The sequence below is a fragment of the Ambystoma mexicanum genome, chromosome 13 (assembly GCF_040938575.1).
Source record: "Ambystoma mexicanum isolate Mex_15411 chromosome 13, UKY_AmexF1_1, whole genome shotgun sequence".
NCBI classification, from domain to species: Eukaryota; Metazoa; Chordata; class Amphibia; order Caudata; family Ambystomatidae; genus Ambystoma; species Ambystoma mexicanum.
The window spans coordinates 185,324,683-185,346,536 of NC_090938.1; the positions used below are offsets into that span (position 1 = coordinate 185,324,683).

The 21,854-nt window shown below is 47.2% G+C and overlaps 1 protein-coding gene across 1 annotated transcript in view; it reads left to right on the plus strand.

Moving 5' to 3' along the window:
• Window positions 1–21,854, plus strand: part of LOC138521060 (uncharacterized) — a 168,392-nt gene that overhangs the window by 130,186 nt on the left and 16,352 nt on the right. Inside the window, exon 3 of the mRNA XM_069633581.1 lies at window positions 15,872–15,979. Coding sequence (XP_069489682.1) covers window positions 15,872–15,979 — 108 coding nt within the window. The remainder of the gene's footprint in view (window positions 1–15,871; window positions 15,980–21,854) is intronic.

The following is a 21,854-nucleotide window of genomic DNA, read 5'->3' on the forward strand; positions in this document are numbered from 1 at the left end:
TTCTCAGAGAGGCTATCCGGCGCAACTTCCAACTGCAATTGGGTACACTTCTAAATGGAGGTGGGAGCAGTTCTAATGTGGGTGGTAACAGATCTAAATTCAACTTTCACAGAGGCTATCGGGCGCAGCCTCTAAATGCGACTGAGTACACTTCTAAATGCAGGTGGGAACAATTTTAAATTCAACTTTCACAGAGAGGCTAATTGGGGACAGCTTCTAAATGCAAATTCTAGTGTATCTTTCTCAGAGGGCTATCCGGCGTACTTCTAAATGCTAACATTCACAATTCCATCTAAGAGTGGACATGCTAACATTCACAATTCCATCTAAGAGTGGACATGCTAATATTCACAATTCCATCTAAGAGTGGACATGCTAACATTCACAATTCCATCTAAGAGTGGACATGCTAACATTCACAATTCCATCTAAGAACATGCTAACATTCACAATTCCATCTAAGAACATGCTAACATTCACAATTCCATCTAAGAACATGCTAACATTCTCAATTCCATCTAAGAACATGCTAACATTCACAATTCCATCTAAGAACATGCTAACATTCACAATTCCATCTAAGAACATGCTAACATTCACAATTCCATCTAAGAGTGGACATGCTAACATTCACAATTCCATCTAAGAGTGGACATGCTAGTATTATGGCACTCTATGTTATTGGTAGGTAAGATAGAGTGGCGGGGGTTTTCTGGAGTAGAGTGATTGCTCTACTCCCCACCCATGCCACACTCACGGTTTTTGTTGGTGTTTGTTGGCTTCCTTGGCGTCCCCTGCGGACACCTGCTGACACATCCTGGAGCCGCCTCTGTAGGAGCCGCCCTTCGCCAGAGGGGCTGCCGGGCAGAGGCCAAACACTAAGCTCTGCGAGCTGTGGATCATTCTCACATAGTCTTGACAAGCAAAGGCAAGAGGGGCCTGATGTTGATTTCTGGGAGGCTGTTTGTTACTACATCAATTCTTGACAGTGTGCAAGACTACACATTATCTGTTTGGTATTAGGTATCCCAACTTGTGGTTAGGTCTGCACTACACAAGTTGGTAGTGTGACTGAGCAGCCAGGCCCTACCTCAAGAGGGGTAAATGGGAGCTGTAGAGCTGTACAAATGAAATTCGCAAATACAAGTATCCCAGTAGAACAAGTTACTTTCTTACTTGGTAACCTTCTTTCGATGGGATGTTCCGACGACGTATTCCACATCCATGACAGGCAACCGCCACAGCTGTGCTGCCTCGGAACATCCCCGGCTCCCGCGTCGATGACGTCGACACGCTGTCCTCGAGGATCTCCGTCGAGCCGACGTCACCGGATGTTATAAGTAGGACGCACGACCTCCATAGCCCCAGTTGTAGTTTTTTCCCCAGAAAGTGTGGCACCAATCGTCTGCCAGTATGACCACAGAAAGCCTTGCGGAAACGTAAGCTGCAATCGCATAAGAATTTCTGTAGCAGGGCAGGCTGGGAGGGAACGATGTGGAATACATAGTCGGAACATCCCATCGAAAAAAACGTTACCAGGTAAGAAAGTAACTAGTTCTTCGAAGGGATTGGTTCCTCCAACGTATTCCACATCTATGACAGACTCCCAAAGCAGTACCAATGTATGGAGGAGGGAAAAGAATTTAGAAACTTAGGATGCCCAATAAAATTGCAGAATAGAATACCGCCTTGCCAAAAGCCAAGTCATGCCCATGGATAGAATCCAGGGAGTAGTGTTTTACAAAAGTATGGACAGAGGCCCATGTGGCTGCTTTCACAAATGTTACGAATGGGAACACCCCTCTACAGAGCAGTAGAGGCAACCACACCTCTAGGAGAATGGGCCCGTAAGCCTTCCGGAGAGTCCTTACCCGCCCAGCAGTAACATTCAGAAATTGTCAAGATAATCCATCTAGACAAAGTCTGCTTAGTAACAGCTTGTCCCAAACACCTTCCAGCGTATCCTACAAAGAGTTGATCGTCCACTCTGACCCGGGACATTTGTGAGATGTAGAAACTTAAAGCTCTCCTAGGATCCAACCTACGGAGCCTCTCCTCTTCCTTACCAGGAGGTAGTGAAGGATAGAATAATGACCTTCTGGCTTAAATGAAATTCCGACAACTTTCGGAAGAAAAGAAGGACGAACCCTAAGGACAACCCTGTCCTTATGAATCACTGAAGGGTGGCTTAGCGAGCGGAAGTAACCGCAACTAAAAATACAGTTTTAAGGATCAACAGTTTCAAAGGACAACAATGTAAAGGCTGAAATGGAGCACCCATTAGGAATTTTAGAACCAAGTTAAAATCCCAACCGGGCACCTGGAAAGGTAACGGTGGGAACACATTAGTGAGCCCTTTCAGAAACTGTGACATTAAAGGAATCTTAAAGTAAGAACACTCCTCAGACGAGCGCTTAAATATAGACAGCGCCGCCAGATAACCTTTAATGGTACCCACTTGCAGGCCCTTGTGGGCTAACGAAAGCAAAAAAGACAGAACCACAGAAATGGCACATGAAAAAGGATCCAATACTCCTGGCAGAGCTGGAGACATCCTAATAGGCATTATTCCCCCAGATGGTGAGAGGTTCCTGCAGCTCAGGCAGTTTACAGAAATACCCCTGGCAGAGTTGGAGGCATCCTAACAGGCATTATTCCTCCCAGATGGTGAGAAGTTCCTGCAGCCAAGGCGGCTTACAGGAATACCCCTGGCAGAGACAGAGGCATCCTAACAGGCATTATTTCCCCCAGATGGTGAGAGGTTCCTGCAGCCCAGTCAGATTTCAGGAATACCCCTAGCACTGCCAGAGGCATCTTAACAGACATTATTCCCTCCAGATGGTGAGAGGTTCGTGCAGCTCAGGCAGCTTACAGGAATACTCCTGGCAGAGCTGGAAGCATCCTAACAGGCATCATTTCACCCAGATGGTGAGAGGTTCCTGCAGCTCAGGCAGTTTACAGGAATAGTCCTGGCAGAGCTGGAGGCATTCTAACAGGCATTATTCCCCTAAGATAGTGAAAGGTTCCTGCAAGTAAGGCAGTTTACAGGAATCTTCCTGGCAGAGCCGGAAACATCATAACATGTACTATTCCTTCCAGATGGTCATAGTTTCTGGCAGCTCAGGCAGCTTACAGAAATACTCCTGGCAGAGCCGGAGACATCCTAACAGGCATTATTCCCTGCAGATGGTGAGAGGTTACTGCAGCCCAGGCAGCTTTCAGGAATACTCCTGGCAGAGCTGTAGGCATCCTTACCGGCATTCCCCTCGCCCCTGATTGTGAGGCTTTCCTGCAGCTCAGGCAGCTTACAGGAAAACTCCTGGCATAGCCGGAGGCATCCTAACATGCATTATTCCCCTCAGATAGTGAGAGGTCCCTGCAGCTCAGAAAGTTTACAGGAATCTTCCTGGCAGAGCCAGAGACATCCTTATAGCATTGTTCCCTCCAGATGGTAGGAGGTTATGGCAGCTCAGACAGTTTACTGGGATACCCCTTGCAGAGATGGAACCATGCTATCTGGCATTATTCCTACCAGATGGTGAGAGGTCCCTGCTGCCCAGGCAGATTTCAGGAATACCCCTAGCAGAGCCAAAGGCATCCTAACAGGCAGTATTCCCTGCAGATGGTGAGAGGTTCCTGCAGCCCAGGCAGCTTACAGGAATACTCCTGGCAGGGCTGCCGGCATCCTAACAGGCATTATTTCCCCCAGATGGGAAGAGGTTCCTGCAGCCCAGGCTTTTTACAGGAATGCTCCTGGCAGAGCTGGAGGCATCCTAACAGGCATTATTCCCCTGAGATAGTGAGAGTTTCCTGCAGCTCAGGCAGTTTACAGGAATCTTCTTGGCAGAGCCGGAGACATCCTAAAAGGCATTATTCCCTCCAGTTGGTGAGAGGTTCTGGCAGCTCAGGCAGCTTACAGGAATACCCCTGGCAAAGCCGGAGGCATTCTAACAGGCATTATTCCTACCGGATGGTGAGAGGTTTCTGCAGCCCAGACAGCTTGTAGGAATACTCCTGGCAGAGCTGGAGACATCCTAATAGGCATTATTCACCCAGATGGTGAGAGGTTCCTGCAGCTCAGGCAGTTTACAGAAATACCCCTGGCAGAGTTGGAGGCATCCTAACAGGCATTATTCCTCCCAGATGGTGAGAAGTTCCTGCAGCCAAGGCGGCTTACAGGAATACCCCTGGCAGAGACAGAGGCATCCTAACAGGCATTATTTCCCCCAGATGGTGAGAGGTTCCTGCAGCCCAGTCAGATTTCAGGAATACCCCTAGCACTGCCAGAGGCATCTTAACAGACATTATTCCCTCCAGATGGTGAGAGGTTCGTGCAGCTCAGGCAGCTTACAGGAATACTCCTGGCAGAGCTGGAAGCATCCTAACAGGCATCATTTCACCCAGATGGTGAGAGGTTCCTGCAGCTCAGGCAGTTTACAGGAATAGTCCTGGCAGAGCTGGAGGCATTCTAACAGGCATTATTCCCCTAAGATAGTGAAAGGTTCCTGCAAGTAAGGCAGTTTACAGGAATCTTCCTGGCAGAGCCGGAAACATCATAACATGTATTATTCCTTCCAGATGGTCATAGTTTCTGGCAGCTCAGGCAGCTTACAGAAATACTCCTGGCAGAGCCGGAGACATCCTAACAGGCATTATTCCCTGCAGATGGTGAGAGGTTACTGCAGCCCAGGCAGCTTTCAGGAATACTCCTGGCAGAGCTGTAGGCATCCTTACCGGCATTCCCCTCACCCCTGATTGTGAGGCTTTCCTGCAGCTCAGGCAGCTTACAGGAAAACTCCTGGCATAGCCGGAGGCATCCTAACATGCATTATTCCCCTCAGATAGTGAGAGGTCCCTGCAGCTCAGAAAGTTTACAGGAATCTTCCTGGCAGAGCCAGAGACATCCTTATAGCATTGTTCCCTCCAGATGGTAGGAGGTTATGGCAGCTCAGACAGTTTACTGGGATACCCCTTGCAGAGATAGAACCATGCTATCTGGCATTATTCCTACCAGATGGTGAGAGGTCCCTGCTGCCCAGGCAGATTTCAGGAATACCCCTAGCAGAGCCAAAGGCATCCTAACAGGCAGTATTCCCTGCAGATGGTGAGAGGTTCCTGCAGCCCAGGCAGCTTACAGGAATACTCCTGGCAGGGCTGCCGGCATCCTAACAGGCATTATTTCCCCCAGATGGGAAGAGGTTCCTGCAGCCCAGGCATTTTACAGGAATGCTCCTGGCAGAGCTGGAGGCATCCTAACAGGCATTATTCCCCTGAGATAGTGAGAGTTTCCTGCAGCTCAGGCAGTTTACAGGAATCTTCTTGGCAGAGCCGGAGACATCCTAAAAGGCATTATTCCCTCCAGTTGGTGAGAGGTTCTGGCAGCTCAGGCAGCTTACAGGAATACCCCTGGCAAAGCCGGAGGCATTCTAACAGGCATTATTCCTACCGGATGGTGAGAGGTTTCTGCAGCCCAGACAGCTTGTAGGAATACTCCTGGCAGAGCTGGAGACATCCTAATAGGCATTATTCACTCCAGATGGTGAGAGGTTCCTAAAGCTCAGGAAGTCTACAGGAATACTCCTGGCAGATCCGGACACATTCTAACAGCCATTATTCCCCCCAGATGGTGAGAGTTACCGGCAGCTCAAGCAGCTTACAGGAATACCCCTAGACGAGCCGGAGGCATCCTAACATGCATTATTCCTGCCAGATGGTGAGTGGTTCCTGTAGCTCAGGCAGTTTACATCTCAACAGGCATTATTCCCCCCAGATGGTGAGAGGTTCCTGCAGCCCAGGCAGCTTACAGGAATACTTTTGGCAGAGCCGGAGATATCCTAACAGGCATTATTCCCCTCAGATGGTGAGTGTTCCCGGCAGCTCAGGCAGCTTACAAGAGTACTCCTGGCAGAGCCGGAGACATCCTAACAATATTATTCCGCCAGTTGGTCAGAGTTTCCTGCAGCTTGGGAAGCTTACAGGAATACCCCTGACAAAGCCGGAGGCATCCTAACATGCATTATTCCCCTCAGATAGTGAGAGGTCCCTGCAGCTCAGAAAGTTTACAGGAATCTTCCTGGCAGAGCCAGAGACATCCTTATAGCATTGTTCCCTCCAGATGGTAGGAGGTTATGGCAGCTCAGACAGTTTACTGGGATACCCCTTGCAGAGATGGAACCATGCTATCTGGCATTATTCCTACCAGATGGTGAGAGGTCCCTGCTGCCCAGGCAGATTTCAGGAATACCCCTAGCAGAGCCAAAGGCATCCTAACAGGCAGTATTCCCTGCAGATGGTGAGAGGTTCCTGCAGCCCAGGCAGCTTACAGGAATACTCCTGGCAGGGCTGCCGGCATCCTAACAGGCATTATTTCCCCCAGATGGGAAGAGGTTCCTGCAGCCCAGGCATTTTACAGGAATGCTCCTGGCAGAGCTGGAGGCATCCTAACAGGCATTATTCCCCTGAGATAGTGAGAGTTTCCTGCAGCTCAGGCAGTTTACAGGAATCTTCTTGGCAGAGCCGGAGACATCCTAAAAGGCATTATTCCCTCCAGTTGGTGAGAGGTTCTGGCAGCTCAGGCAGCTTACAGGAATACCCCTGGCAAAGCCGGAGGCATTCTAACAGGCATTATTCCTACCGGATGGTGAGAGGTTTCTGCAGCCCAGACAGCTTGTAGGAATACTCCTGGCAGAGCTGGAGACATCCTAGTAGGCATTATTCACTCCAGATGGTGAGAGGTTCCTAAAGCTCAGGAAGTCTACAGGAATACTCCTGGCAGATCTGGACACATTCTAACAGCCATTATTCCCCCCAGATGGTGAGAGTTACCGGCAGCTCAAGCAGCTTACAGGAATACCCCTAGCAGAGCCGGAGGCATCCTAACATGCATTATTCCTGCCAGATGGTGAGTGGTTCCTGTAGCTCAGGCATCTTACATCTCAACAGGCATTATTCCCCCCAGATGGTGAGAGGTTCCTGCAGCCCAGGCAGCTTACATGAATACTTTTGGCAGAGCCAGAGATATCCTAACAGGCATTATTCCCCTCAGATGGTGAGTGTTCCCGGCAGCTCAGGCAGCTTACAAGAGTACTCCTGGCAGAGCCGGAGACATCCTAACAATATTATTCCGCCAGTTGGTCAGAGTTTTCTGCAGCTCGGGAAGCTTACAGGAATACCCCTGACAAAGCCGTAGGCATCCTAACATGCATTATTCCTCCCAGATGGTGTAAGGTGCTGCAGCCCAGGCAGTTTAGCGGAATACTCCAGGCAGAGCTGGATACATCCTAACAGGCATTATTCACTCAAGATGGTGAGAGGTTCCTGAAACTCAGACAGTTTAACGGAATACTCCAGGCAGAGACAAACACATCCTAACAGCCATTGTTCCGCCCAGATGGTGAGATTTACCGACAGCTCAAGAATCTCACAGGAATACCCCTAGCAGTGCCGGAGGCATCCTAACAGGCATTATTCCTGCCAGATGGTGAGTGGTTCCTGCAGCTTAGGCAGCTTACATCCCAACAGGCATTACTCCCCCCAGATGGTGAGAGGTTCCTGCAGCCCATGCAGCTTACAGGAATATTCGTGGCAGACATCCTAACAGGCATTATTCCCCTCAGATGGTGAGAGGTTCCTGCAGCCCAGGCAGTTTACAGGAATACTTCTGGCATAGCCAGAGATATCCTAACATGCATTATGCCCCCCAGATGGTGAGAGTTCCCCGCAGCTCAGGCACCTTACAGAAAAGAGTACTCCTGGCAGACCCGGAAACATGGCAAAGCCGGAGGCATTCTAACAGGCATTATTCCTACCGGATGGTGAGAGGTTTCTGCAGCCCAGACAGCTTATAGGAATACTCCTGGCAGAGCTGGAGACATCCTAATAGGCATTATTCACTCCAGATGGTGAGAGGTTCCTAAAGCTCAGGAAGTCTACAGGAATACTCCTGGCAGATCTGGACACATTCTTACAGCCATTATTCCCCCCAGATGGTGAGAGTTACCGGCAGCTCAAGCAGCTTACAGGAATACCCCTAGCAGAGCCGGAGGCATCCTAACATGCATTATTCCTGCCAGATGGTGAGTGGTTCCTGTAGCTCAGGCAGCTTACATCTCAACAGGCATTATTCCCCCCAGATGGTGAGAGGTTCCTGCAGCCCAGGCAGCTTACATGAATACTTTTGGCAGATCCGGAAACATCATAACAGGCATTATTCCCTCCAGATGGTGAGGATTTCTGGCAGCTCAGGCATCTTACAGGAATACTCCTGGCAGAGCCGGAGACATCCTAACAGGCATTATTCCTCCCAGATGGTGAGATGTTCCTTCAGCCAAGGCAGTTTACAGGAATACCCCTGGCAAAGACTGAGGCACCCTAACAGGCATTATTCCCTCCATATGGTGATAGGTTCCTGCAGCACAGGCAGCTTACAGGAATACTCCTGGTGAGATTTACTGGCAGCTCAAGCAGCTTACAGGAGTACCCCTAGCATTGCCGAAGGCATCCTAACAGTCATTATTCCTGCCAGATGGTGAGTGGTTCCTGCAAGTCAGGCAGCTTACATCCCAACCGGCATTATTCCCCCCAGATGGTGAGAGTTACCGGCAGCTCAGGCAGCTTACAAAAGTGCTCCTGGCAGAACCGGAAACATCATAACAGACATTATTCCCTCCAGATGGTGATGGTTTCTGGCAGCTCAGGCAGCTTACAGGAATACTCCTGGCAAAGCTGGAGGCATCCTAACAGGCATTAGTCCGCCCAGATCATGAGAAGTACCTGCAGCATAGGCAGCTTACAGGAATACCCCTTGCAGAGCCGGAGGCATCCTAACAGGCCTTATTACTCCCAGATGGTGAGAGGTTCCTGCAGCCCAGGCATCTTAAAGAAATACCACTGGCAGAGACGAAGGCGTCATAACAGGCATTATTCCCCTCAGATGTTGAGTGGTTCCTGCAGCTCAGGCCGCTTAACGGAATACTCCTAGCAGAGCCGGAGGCAACCTAAAAGGCAGTGTTCTCCCCAGATGGTGACAGGTTACTGCAGCTCAGGCAGTTTACAGGAATACTCCTGGCAGAACCAGTGAAATCTTAAAAGTCATTTTTCCTGCCAGATGGTGAGTGGTTCCTGTAGCTCACGCCGCTTACATCCCAACAGGCATTATTCCCCCCAGATGGTCATAGTTACCGGCAGCTCAGGCAGTTTACAGGAAAACCTCTGGCAGAGCCTGGGATATCCAAACAGGCATTTTTCCCCTCAGATGGTGAGTGTTCCCGGCAGCTCAGGCAGTTTATAAGAGTACTCCTGGCAGAGCCGGCGACATCCTAACAGGATTATTCACTCCAGATGGTGAGAGTTTCCTGCAGCTCAGGCAGTTTACAGGAATACCCCTGGCAAAGCCGGAGGCATCCTAACAGGCATTATTCCTCCCAGATGGTGTGAGGTTGCTGCAGCCCAGGCAGCTTAGAGGAATACTCCTGGCAGAGCTGGATACATCATAAAAGGCATTATTCACTCCACATGGTGAGAGGTTCCTGAAACTCAGACAGTTTACAGGAATACTCCTGGCAGAGCCGGACACATCCTAACAGCCATTGTTCCCCCCAGATGGGGAGATTTACCGGCAGCTCAAGCAGCTTACAGGAATACCCCTAGCAGTGCTGGAGGCCTCCTAACAGGCATTAATCCTGCCAGATGGTGAGTGGTTCCTGCAGCTCAGGCAGCTTACATCCCGACAGGCATTACTCCCCCCAGATGGTGAGAGGTTCCTGCAGCCCAGGCAGCTTACAGGAATACTCTTGGCAGAGCCGGAGACATCCTAACAGGCATTGTTCCCCCCAGATGGTGAGAGTTACCGGCAGCTCAGGCACCTTACAAGAGTACTCCTGGCAGAGCTGCAGACATCCTAACAGGCATTATTCCCCTCAGATAGTGAGAGGTTCCTGCAGCTGAGGCAGTTTACAGGAATCTTCCTGGCAGAGCCGGAAACATCATAAGAGGCATTATTCCCTCCAGATGGTGAGGGTTTCTGGCAGCTCAGGCAGTTTACATGAATACTCCTGTCAGAGCCGGAGACTTCCTAACAGACATTATTCCCCCCAGATGGTGAGAGGTTCCTGCAGAACAGGCACCTTACAGGAATAATCCTGGTGTGATTTACTGGAAGCTCAAGCAGATTACAGGAGTACCCCTAGCAGTGCCGGAGGCATCCTAACAGGCATTATTCCTGCCAGATGGTGAGTGGTTCCTGCAGCTCATGCAGCTTACATCCCAACAGGCATTATTCCCCCCAAAAGGTGAGAGTTACCGGCAGCTCAGGCAGTTTACACGAGTACTCCTGGCAGAGCCGGAGACATCCTAACAGGCATTATTTCCCCCAGATGGTGAGAGGTTCCTGCAGCTCAGGCAGCTTACAGAAATACTCCAGGCAGAGCCGGAGGCATTCTAACAGGCATTATTCCCCTCAGATAGTGAGAGGTTGCTGCAGCTCAGGCAGTTTGCAGGAATCTTCCTGGCATTGCCGTAAACATCATAACAGGCATTATTCGCTCCAGATGTTGAGTGTTTCTGGCAGCTCAGGCAGTTTACAAGAATACTCCTGGCAAAGCCAGAGGCATCCTAACAGGCCTTATTCCTCCCAGATGGTGAGAGGTTCCTGCAGCCCAGGCATCTTAAAGAAATACTCCTGGCAGAACCAGTGAAATCTTAACAGGCATTATTCCCTACAGATTGTGAGATGTTACTGCAGCTCAGGCAGCTTACAGTTATGCTCCTGGCAGAGCCCGAGACATCCTAACACGCATTATTCCCCCCAGATGGCTAGATGTTCCTGCAGCTGAGGCAGCTTACAGTAATACTCCTGGCAGAGCCTGAGCCATCCTAACAGGCATTATTCTCCACAGGCATTGACTCCTGGCAGAGCTGGAGGCTGGCTGTTTAGTAACACTTGTAGGACATGAGTGCCAAAGTGAGATTTTCTCTAGAGGGTCTATGCATCCCCTCTCCTCTGCCCTGAATAGGAGCAAGCAACCAAGCAAAGCGAGGGAGCACAACCCCTCCCTAGAGAGCTTATATAACTTTAAAATAATAGGTGAAAACGGTGCACTTCAGAGCAGATCTTCCGGGTGAAATTGCAATTCAGAAACCACTAAACTCAGTAACAGTGCCTCCACCTGCTGAGCTACCTCTCCAGCTTTGAGTCTCAGGACTATTCCACAACTTTCAAAGAATGCAACATCTGCTGAGGATTCCCAACTATTGGCCAATTTAATTTCGTTAACAGCAGTAAAGCTCCTGTTAAGGTCCTCATGTCAGTGGTGCTTAATCTCCAGTGACATCTATGCAAAATCAACATGTTAGCTTCTCTTTTGCCAAGGCTGCCAAACTCAGATGGAGTGACAGAAAAGCTTGAGTTGTTTAGAGCCTTTTTCTTCTGCTATCTGTAATGCTGTTACCTCTCATACACTGCAAATGAACATTTACATTCCACTGTTATATTCCCACACTTCCTCAGTTTCCATCTCCAACACTACAACACTTGCCACACTGTCAGCCAATGTTAGCATTAATATTGCAAAGTGCAGCTATGTTCACCATGTGCATCTTTGGCTTATATGTGTCATACTTTGCTCTGCAGCCTGCTATGTAACTATATTTTTAGATGTTTACTGCTTTATATTTTTACAGAGTATGCTGCCAATTATTATTATTATTATAATGTGTTGTTGCATGCTTTAGCTCAAAATAATTACAAGTAAAATGTACACTGATCAAATATCTACCTTTTTGGGTGTGTTGGGGTATGATAAACTATAACAGTGTTATGAGTCTCCTACCATTCCAAGATGGACGCTGTAGGAATGCTGCTTTAGTGAAGATGCAACAACCTTGCACCATGGATCAGATGGATGGCACCAGTGCCCCTTTTTACCTGCCTCAAAGAGCTCTAGCAGAGAGTATTGCACACTCTAGCCAGACTTTATAAGTGTACTGTGGACACAAAGCGATGTGCCGTAGGCCAATGGATTGCTGATCGTCTTATTGGCACAAGAGACGCTTACTCATTTGAGAAAGTCCAGCCTCAGTGCATCATTTAACCTTTCTTGAGCGAAAACCATACATTCTGATGCCAGATAGTATGGAAATTATTCATTTTCTTCTGAATTTTAAATATTTTTAAGCTTACTATTTCCACAATAAAAGGCTTGCCATTTTGGAAAAAAAAACATGTGAAGAAAGTCATGAGGTGAGAGGTCAAGCAAGTGTCTCTTTGCCAATGTTTGAGAATGGATGATAGCCAAACAAAGTGCATTTTGCAAGCTATTTTCCATGATATGAACATGTTTTATTTATCCCGACCCAGAATAGGAAGCTAAATGGCCTAAAAACACGAGTAAGGATAATGAAGTTAATCATCTTCAGAGAAGAAATAACATGTTAGACTTATACATTCTCAGAGCTGTGAGAACCATCCCACTTCTGCAGCCCATGAGTTTGACTCAAAATCTATTTAATGTGACACTGAATGAGATCAGAGAATGTGAGCCTGAGATGCACAGCTCCTTCATAGTGTGCACTTGCAAAGTCTGAATGACAGCATCAAATGACCAATAGCAGGAGCTTCACACCTACTGTTATTTTGTGAGTCTAACAATAATGTGCAGGATGAGTATTGAAGGTGGCGACATGGCCAAAGCGCTTTGTTATCTGTATGTATCCATCAATGGCCGCAATTCATTCTTCCTCACACTCATTGCATTGGTGTTTGGCTAAACTAGATGGCATGTATGTGAAATAGCGAGCAAAAACCTACAAAGGACTTGAGCAGATAAACATTTTACAGTGTAATGTTTTTACAACTTGAGTATAGTACTCTTAATAAATGACTTACATGAAAGGGGCATGTCCACTAATGGTTCAAGTTGATAAGAAACTCTTTATGTTTAGGTTTTCTTCGATAAGATGAGGATGGCTAATAGGTTCTGTTGTGAAGCAGGGGCGAAGGTCCCAGGCCCCCGGGCGATTTAGGATGCAGTGGTTGTAGAAGGAGAAGCTGTGGGGGTGCTGGGAGAATGGAGGGGTGAGGGGGCCCACTCATTGATGGATTGTATGGAAACAGGGATGAATTCCTTCCCAAAGCTAATCTACGTAGCAACGAGGCTTCCCACCGGCCCTACCCCACACATGCTAAGGGCACTAGATAAAGCTATCAACAGATTCCTCTGGCGTGGCAAGAAAGCACAGATCCGACTATCTATAATACAAGCAGACAAACCCAATAGGGGCCAGGCAATCCCATCCCTCAGAGCATATCACCAAGCCGCACACCTCTAATGGGTCAAAAGATGGCTCAACTCAGAAGACGACACAAGCTGGCGGACTGTGGAGCTAGTGGCAATGGCCCCTCTCTCACCTATGGAGCTAATGGCAACCCCACCACAGTACATATCACCTAGCGCCAAGATCCATCCAATCATAGGGCCAATTCTGCTACAATGGCACAAACTGCGTGCTACCCAAGGGATCCAGACTAAGAAAGCAGCAGCCTGGACTAGCATACGATCTATCCTACAGTACAGACCAGCCCCAACAATCCATTGAAACCAACCAAACTCTTGGTCCATGGTACCGATTATGGACATCACGGAGGAGCGAGCACTGATGGGGTTCCAAGACGCAAGCAGCATCCTGGACCTGAGGACGGGAGACTGGCTCACGTAACACACCATTCAGACCACGATTGCCAGGCACACCACCCCAGCCACACGCTCACAGCTCCCTGCCCCTTGCGAAACCGTAATGGATGAAGACACCAACAGCTTCCCGCGCATCCGCACTTTCTACAGAATGGCAATACCCGACAACAAAAATAGGCTACAGACCCTCGCAGCAGCATGGTCTGATGACCTAGAAATGCCAATCAACGCCATAGACATCCAGCAATGCTTTACGTCCATCCCAACGATCTCTGTTAACCTAAGAAACAGGGAAATCCAGTACAAAATACTGCAAAGACTGTATTATACGACTGCCAAACTATACAGCATAGGCCTCGCGCCCACAAGACTGTGGTGGAGGGGATGCGGTGGTATGGGAACAATAGGCTACATTCTGTGGTCATGCCCCACCATCACCCCATACTGGCGTAAGATCCATGCTAGGATCACAAACATAGAAGGGACGGACGTCCCACTCACCCCAAAGGCACTGATTATCGGCGCTGACGACGAAGAATGGCATGACGACTCGCTCAAGCGCAAACTTATCGCCCTCATGAAGTTTGTAGCACGTAAGCTGCTGCTGACGCATTGGAAGGCAGCAAAATCACCCACTGTCAATGAATGGTCAGACTCATTCACCAGAACCTGTAGACTAGAAAGGGCAGCCTTTAAAAGTCTATCCAATCAAAACCCGATTCGAGCAGCTCGCTAATGGGAGATCCTGGAAGAATACGTCTGATCTGGAACATCTCTGCCTCTAAGGGTTCTTCCATCCCGTTTTATCCCATGTCTCCTGCTTTGGCGAATATTCTACCGTGCCCTCTACTAAATCTCTGGTCGCCTGCCGGAACTGTCTCACTGTGTGTCTGTTCTTTAAGAGTTATGTTGATGCTTTGCACCCGATAACATGTATTTATTTCCTTGTGATATGTCGAATGTTATGTGCTAATAAAAAGAGTTTGAAAAAAAAAAGAATCACATGTGTAATTAAACTCCATTTTAGAAGTTAGAAGACATCTTGAAATTGAGGCCTAGTGCCAGTATACTTACATTCAGTTCCGAATGTTAGAAGGGTGTGCGTGTGTTCTTTGCTCTCATCACTGGTAACTTCGCTGAAGGTTTATTTCTTGAACACACACTGTCCTTTATTGTGTCTTATCAGCAGTGCATGCAACCCAGAAAGAATGTATCCTGCAAGGGTAAGAGAGGGCCAGAATGGGTCTTTGAAGAGTTATCCCACAAGAAAGGGGGGGGGGGGGGATCTAGGACTTCACTGTCCAGATCTATAAGTTATAGCGGCCTGAGACCCCCAAGCCCCGGACACAAACATTTGAGTACACTGACCAGCCCAAGACCCCTGGTCATAAAACTGTAAAATGACCAATTGATCAGGAAGATCAGAGAACAGGGGCAGCCTGTCCCCACTATAAGTCCATGTGATTTGTGCTGAAAGGTGCCAGCGGAGACGCTAACAAATGTATGCCGTGGGTTGCAAAAGAAGCAGAGGCCCCATCATGTCTTGGAAAGGTGCGGGGGTTCACGTAGTTCTGTGAAATTATCACAACCTCAAAAGTAGCCGCCTCACTCATATACTTGGTACTAGGTGCACTGTAGAGCTGTGAAATAATAAATTGTGTATCTAAGTTGCCAATTACTGTCTTTGTCTCTGTACTGGATGACGACAGAAGAAGATCCCCATGTAGAAGAAGACGAACAGAAGAAGCTGGGACCAATCGCCTGGCATCCCGTATGGAGCAGGCTATATGTGTATAGGGTCACACCAATCAGTTACCTGGATTTGTAACCTATGTGATGTACGTCAGTTGGGATGCTGTGTACCTTTAAAAGCTATTGCTCATGCTGTTTTTGTCAGAGCGCTCCATGGCAGCAGAGTTCTTTGCTCGCGGGTACTTGTATTTTTTGTGAGATTAAACCTTGTGCTCCATGCTAGAGGTGTGCTGGGCCTTTTTCCCTAGTGGGTTGTATTCTTTCTGCTGTGAGCATTTAGGGGTTACTCTACAGTTCCAAAGCGATTGTCAATGTGTATAGTTTAAAAGATAGCTCATATTTCGCAAAAACCTTTCTTCATTTGTTATCCATTAGACACATTTTCGTATCACATTGTATTTGTGATGTTTTTTCTGTTTTCCCAATTATAGATAAACTGGTCTATACCTACACCAACGATTTTTCACCAGTTTGGAAGGACGAAGGCAGTGGGGCAAAGGACGACGTGTCCATATGGAAACCAGTTCCCTTTGCAGCAGGTAAGACATAACCCATGCAAGGAGTGATCCATTCTATTGAGTCAGAGGACATTAGTAGAGCAGCCCCAATGTTCAGGACTGATCTTGCAATCATGCTGAAGTGGTCTTCAGCCCTTTCAGGATCATCATTAAAACATACACAATTGGAAACATGAAAGTATTTGCATTGATTTAATCTCACCTGTAAATATAGAGAATAATACTAGCGCCCGATCCTGATGGCTTAGCCAATATCGTTCTGCTGAAGGACCTGGAATTACCTTACTGAATGGTGTAATATGTATATCCACCCATAGATGGACAAACTTATTACACCATTCAGCAAGGTAAATAGTGACGGTCGAATTACTCAATCATGGAAAAAATCGACAATAATTTCAGTGCACAAGAAAAACCCCTGGGACGACCCTAGGAACGATAGATTGCTTTCGCTATTAGATGTCTCAGGAAAGGTATTCAATCCATTTTGCTAAGGGAAGTGCAGCAGTGGTCAAATGAGAATAACATTTTTGCTTATTAAGGACAGGTTTGCATGCAGGATCTGCTACGACTCACAACTTCTTAACATTAAATATATTAATAAGATCGACAGCACGAAAAGGGAACCCCCCCTTTCCATGTGATTTTTCGATTTTAAAGCTGCTTTGGACTCAGTTAACAGACCATTATTATAGGAAAATCTGCAGAACTGGAAAATGGATGAGGGCTTCCTTTATTTCCTCAAACAATTCCACGAGGATACTACGGGCCAGGTCAGGTTGAGCAGAATGGGTGTCTGCACTAGGGACATCCCCACTACTAGGGGTCTCAAGTATTCATGCGTGCTGACTCGCATGCTGTTCAAACTCTACCTTGCTGACCTACCAGGGAGATTGATGGAAATGAACAACGTACCTCCTAAAATTGGTAACGCCCATGTTAGATGGCTCTCATAAGCTGATGTGCTATTACTAGACCACACATTTGTTGGGTTAAAGAGATCAGTGATGGAGCTATGTATATATACAAGGGAGAATGGCCTTGAGATACATTTTGACAAGACTAAGTTATGTCCTTTGGATCGAGTTGGAGAATTCATCGAGCCATGCAGCAGTCAGTTGTGTGTATTGAGCATGTACAACTATTTGAGTTATATGATGGGCAATTCATCTAATAAGAATAGCGGTATTCAGTGAAAAAGTAGCCAACGAAAATGTAGTCAGTGAAAACGTTGTGGTGATAATATCTCTGCATTGAAAAAGTTGCCAAGCAAAAACTGGTCAGGAGATGCAGCTGAAAAGTAGCAACAATGGTAGTGCTGCTTGAGTCATTTTTATGGTGAAAGATGGATTAGTGGGCTAGTGATTGTCTGGTTAAGGACAAGGGTTAGAGTAAAGAAGTTGAGGTTTGGTTAGTCGTTAGGGTAGATTACGTGTCAGGGTAAGTGTTAGGGTAGGGGTTATGGTGAGGCTAGAGCCAATAGAGTAGTGGGTTGGGTGTTAAAGAAAGGGATAGGGAGGTTGGCGGACCATAGTAGTTAGGATAAAGCTAGTGGTTAGGGTAAAGTAAGCATCACGTCAATCATGACGTCAAGCCTGGGAAGCTTGCTGACGTCAACCAGAAGCTACTGAAAAGGTAAAAGTGGTCTGGGTGGGGAATGCAGCAACTACTGTTTTCCGGAAAGCCCTACCTCTCCTCTCACCTTCATAACATAGCTTACCAAGGTTTGCTACCTTGGAAGTAATAGTACTCTCACTGCTGCACTTCAACCGTTAAGCACCATTTCATTAAATCTTGGGTCCTCATCTTTTACATTTCGGAAAATCTAGGTATAACTGCGTTTGCTGTTGTTCCCCCATTGTAGACATTTCTCTCTCTATCCAGGTATCCCAAAATCTATGTGTTACTGCATTTACTGTCATGCCCCCATTTTAGGCGTTCGTCCTCTAATCATGGTGTCTCAAATCTAGGTATTACTGCATTTACTGTTGTACCCCCATTGCAGGCGTTTCTCCTCTATCCGGGTAGCCCAAATCTAGGTATTACTGCATTTACTGTTGTACCCCTATTGTAGGCGTTTGTCCCTCTATTCAGGTATCCCAAATCTAGGTGTTACTGTATTTACTGTTATGCCCCCATTTTAGGCGTTCACCCTCGAATCATGGTTTCTCAAATCTAATTATGACTGCATTTACTGTTATGCCCCCATTTTAGGCATTTCTCCCTCTATCCAGGTATCCCCAATCTAGGTGTTACTGCATTTACTGTTGCACCCCCATTTCTCTGCATTTTTGCCTCTATCCATTTATCCCAAATCTAGGTGTTGCTGCATTCACTGTTGTGCCCCCATTTTAGGCGTTTTCTCTCTAATCCTGGTGTCTCAAATCTAGGTGTTGCTGCATTCACTGTTGTGCCCCCATCTTCGGTGTCCTCCCTCTGCTCATGGTGTTCAAGTCTAGGTGTTGCTGCATTTGCTGTTGTGCCCCAATTGTGGGCGTTTCTCCCTCTGTCCAGGTGTCCCAGGTCTGGGTGTTGCTGCATTTGCTGCTGTATCCCCGATTTGGGCGTTTCTCCCTCTATTCATGTTGTCTCAAATCTAGGTGTTACCCCCTCACCTCCAGATGTTCATACATCACTCCCCCATCCCTCTGGGGCCCTTTTCCACTGCTCAGGCTCTTAATCTAGAGAGACCACAGATGTCGAGACCAGACAATTGCGTGGGAAAACGGTTGTATACTAATTGACCTTTTCACAATTGACCTCGGGAGAATTGACCTAATTTAGAAGGTCAATTAGGACATATATGCAGGGGGAAACCCCCCTGCAACCTCCACCCAATCCAAAAACCCCCGCAACCTCCCACCCAATCCCCTTATATTATTTATAATCCAAAAACAACCCAATATATATATAAAATAACTAAAATAATATAAAGGTCAATTGTGCAGAAGGTCAATTAGGACCACTATAATTAGGTCAATTGTGCAAAAGATCAATTGTAAAAGGTCAATTTGGTTAATACCGGGAAAACAGTATCGAAGATGAACTCCATCTGAGTTTAAGGTATGTATACCTAGCACCGCATCTGTGGACACAGGCCGCAGGTACGGCCACCCATCCATGCACTCTAAAATGCAGCTATGGCTATGCAATTCCAGTCTAGCAGCTTGCACAGCCGCCCACACTGAAACCTCTGACGTACCTCAACACCTCTGCCATTAGTATACAGTGACAAACTGCAAAAAAATGTGGTCTAGCTGGGCACACATCGAGTCTCTGGAACTAGCACTCTATCCTAAACCATCAACAGCACCCGTCCATGTGCCTGACCTCCGGGCTGTTTACTGGAGCTTAGCCAGCCCACCTAAGTCCTAACCTGGCAAAATGCACACATGTATCTTAGAATTAACTATTAGAATCTCCCACACATGGACTTCACGCCCAAGGGCGTTCAACCACAAAGTGCATTGGGGACATACAAATGGGGAAAGAGCGCTATATAAATGACAAATACAATACAATACAATGTGGAAACCAGACCTCAACAGCTCCCATAACTGAGCTTAATCATTTTCTTACCATAAGGAGGTACAGCGCTATCACTCCAGGAGATGCCACTGTCACACAACCTATCTGCACACTCCTGCACACCACCACAATCCCAGAGCCTAACAGCTCCTCTGACAGTTAAATGCAATTGGACCTGCTCTTGTCAAACTTTACCCATCTGGGAATTAACACGCAAAACCACTATTGCAGGCTCCCCAGTCAGCCAGTGGCCTGGTTTCCTGTTAACCCTGTGTCAAGCTCTACCTATCTGGGACTCAACAACACAGAGCTACTACTGCAGAGCCTCATAGCAGTTAGGTTTCTATCGGTTACACAAGGCGGTATATGCTCAAGTCAGGCAGCCCTGGCATACCAAGGATTAAGGCTAAGAATGGCCTCACCTGAGGTGCTATAGCAACTATGCTTGGTTGCACTATGGCCTCCATCCAATCAGTTCTCTAGCACGTCTGCTCTCGATGGCACAACATTGTTGCGATATAATTCCACACCTTTAACCACAAACGTGTCAGGAATTTCCCAGCCACCGGCCATAAACTATGACCAGGGACCCGGGAAATGGGCCCTCTAAGACCTATAACAGAGGCTCAGAAACAAGGACCCTTCGACTGGGCAAACATAACATACTCTGCACCGGACAGAGAATCTCTCTTGGAGATACACTACTGCAAACCATTGAGCAGACATGGCCAGCTCATCGGTTTTGGGAAAGTAGCTGGTAACAGAGGCCTCCTACCAGTAAGCACAGACACTCACTCCTACCAATATACCCACTCTCCCCTTTACACTAACCAGCCATAGAACACAGCTATGCCCATGATTAATTTCGACCTAGCTGCACACATACCCACACCACTCCTTGAACACCTCAACAGTCTGTTAGAACGCTGTTATACCCCACAACGAAATCGGTCTGGCTGCACACATAATCTCTTACACAGACCCTGCGGCTGCCAGAATGCAGACTCGGAGACCAGCTACCTTGCTGCACACATTCCACTGATCTCTCACAACCCCTGCACAAGACCTAGCATTAGAATGTGGCTACCTCTGCGCAAACCACACTGGCTGCACACATACAGAGCACTATATGCTACCCTACTCTCTCCACTGACCTGGACTATGGTCCCCAAGGGCGTTCAACCCAAAGCACTTTGAGATCATATCAATGGCATATAAGCCGCTATACAAATGCACAATAACATAACATTACATTAGGCCAAGTGGTAAAGTTGCAGTTAGGGTGAGGCTAAGGTTAGTATTAGAGTATGAGCTTGGGTTAGAGCAACGGTTATGTACATTGTGTTGAGTTGGTGATGGGGTTCACTGTTCATTTTGTATTTATTTTGTATTGAGTAAGTTAACCTCCATGGCAGCATATTATAAAACCATTTGTACATGTATGAAACCACAGGAATATTTAATGCTGACTCTGTCTCCGATTCTCAGGAGATTTGTATTATTGATGAGACTTAATCAGCTGTCCAACATGTCAGTTACTGAACCACAAATACTTATTGCATGAGCCTTAAGATTCTGCAGACTCTGCAAAGCTCAGCGTATGCTTGAACCGAATAGACATGTTCTTATTTGCTGTCTAACACTTGGCGATATGTATATATATATATATATGTATATATATATTCAATAAAAAAACTTTATTAAAGGAACGTCATGGTTAAGTTGCACTAATAAAAACCTATGAAATTCAGTGAAAAAACATTGTTAAAGGGACGTTATGGTTACAAGTAAAACCGAAAGACCCCAGAAATTCACCAGTTATGGTAAGCTAAGCAACCATAACCCGCGCCACCACCCTGCACTGCTAAGACTAACACCCAGAACATGAAAGATGACATCACAAATGGGTGTGGCGATTCTTTACCACTGTTGGGGGTGTACCAAAGGCTAAGGCTACCAAGGTCAAATGCACTGAGTCAGTCGCAGACAACCTGGGCACTACTCCTACGAGACCACCTCCATGCGCCGCCACATGAAATCCAACCACCGGGATGCTCTGAGAAAGACGGTTCCTTTCTCAGGAAGTAGTAAGCTGTCTTCCTCTAACTCATCTTCCTCAACCAATACTGCCACCACACAGGCTACTCCTGTTGGGCAGAAGATCTCACCAACTACCTTGCAGACCAAATAATAGGTTGTTGATCCATATCTTATCAAGACAACAGTATATATTACAACACACCACTCTGCAGGGGGGAGCAGTTTCAAAGTGCTTTCGAGGCTGCAATCAAGGAGCATGAAAAATAATGCCCCTTACCTTAGATTTCAGGCACACACAACATCTTTACACCCTGTCCACCTGCCCCTC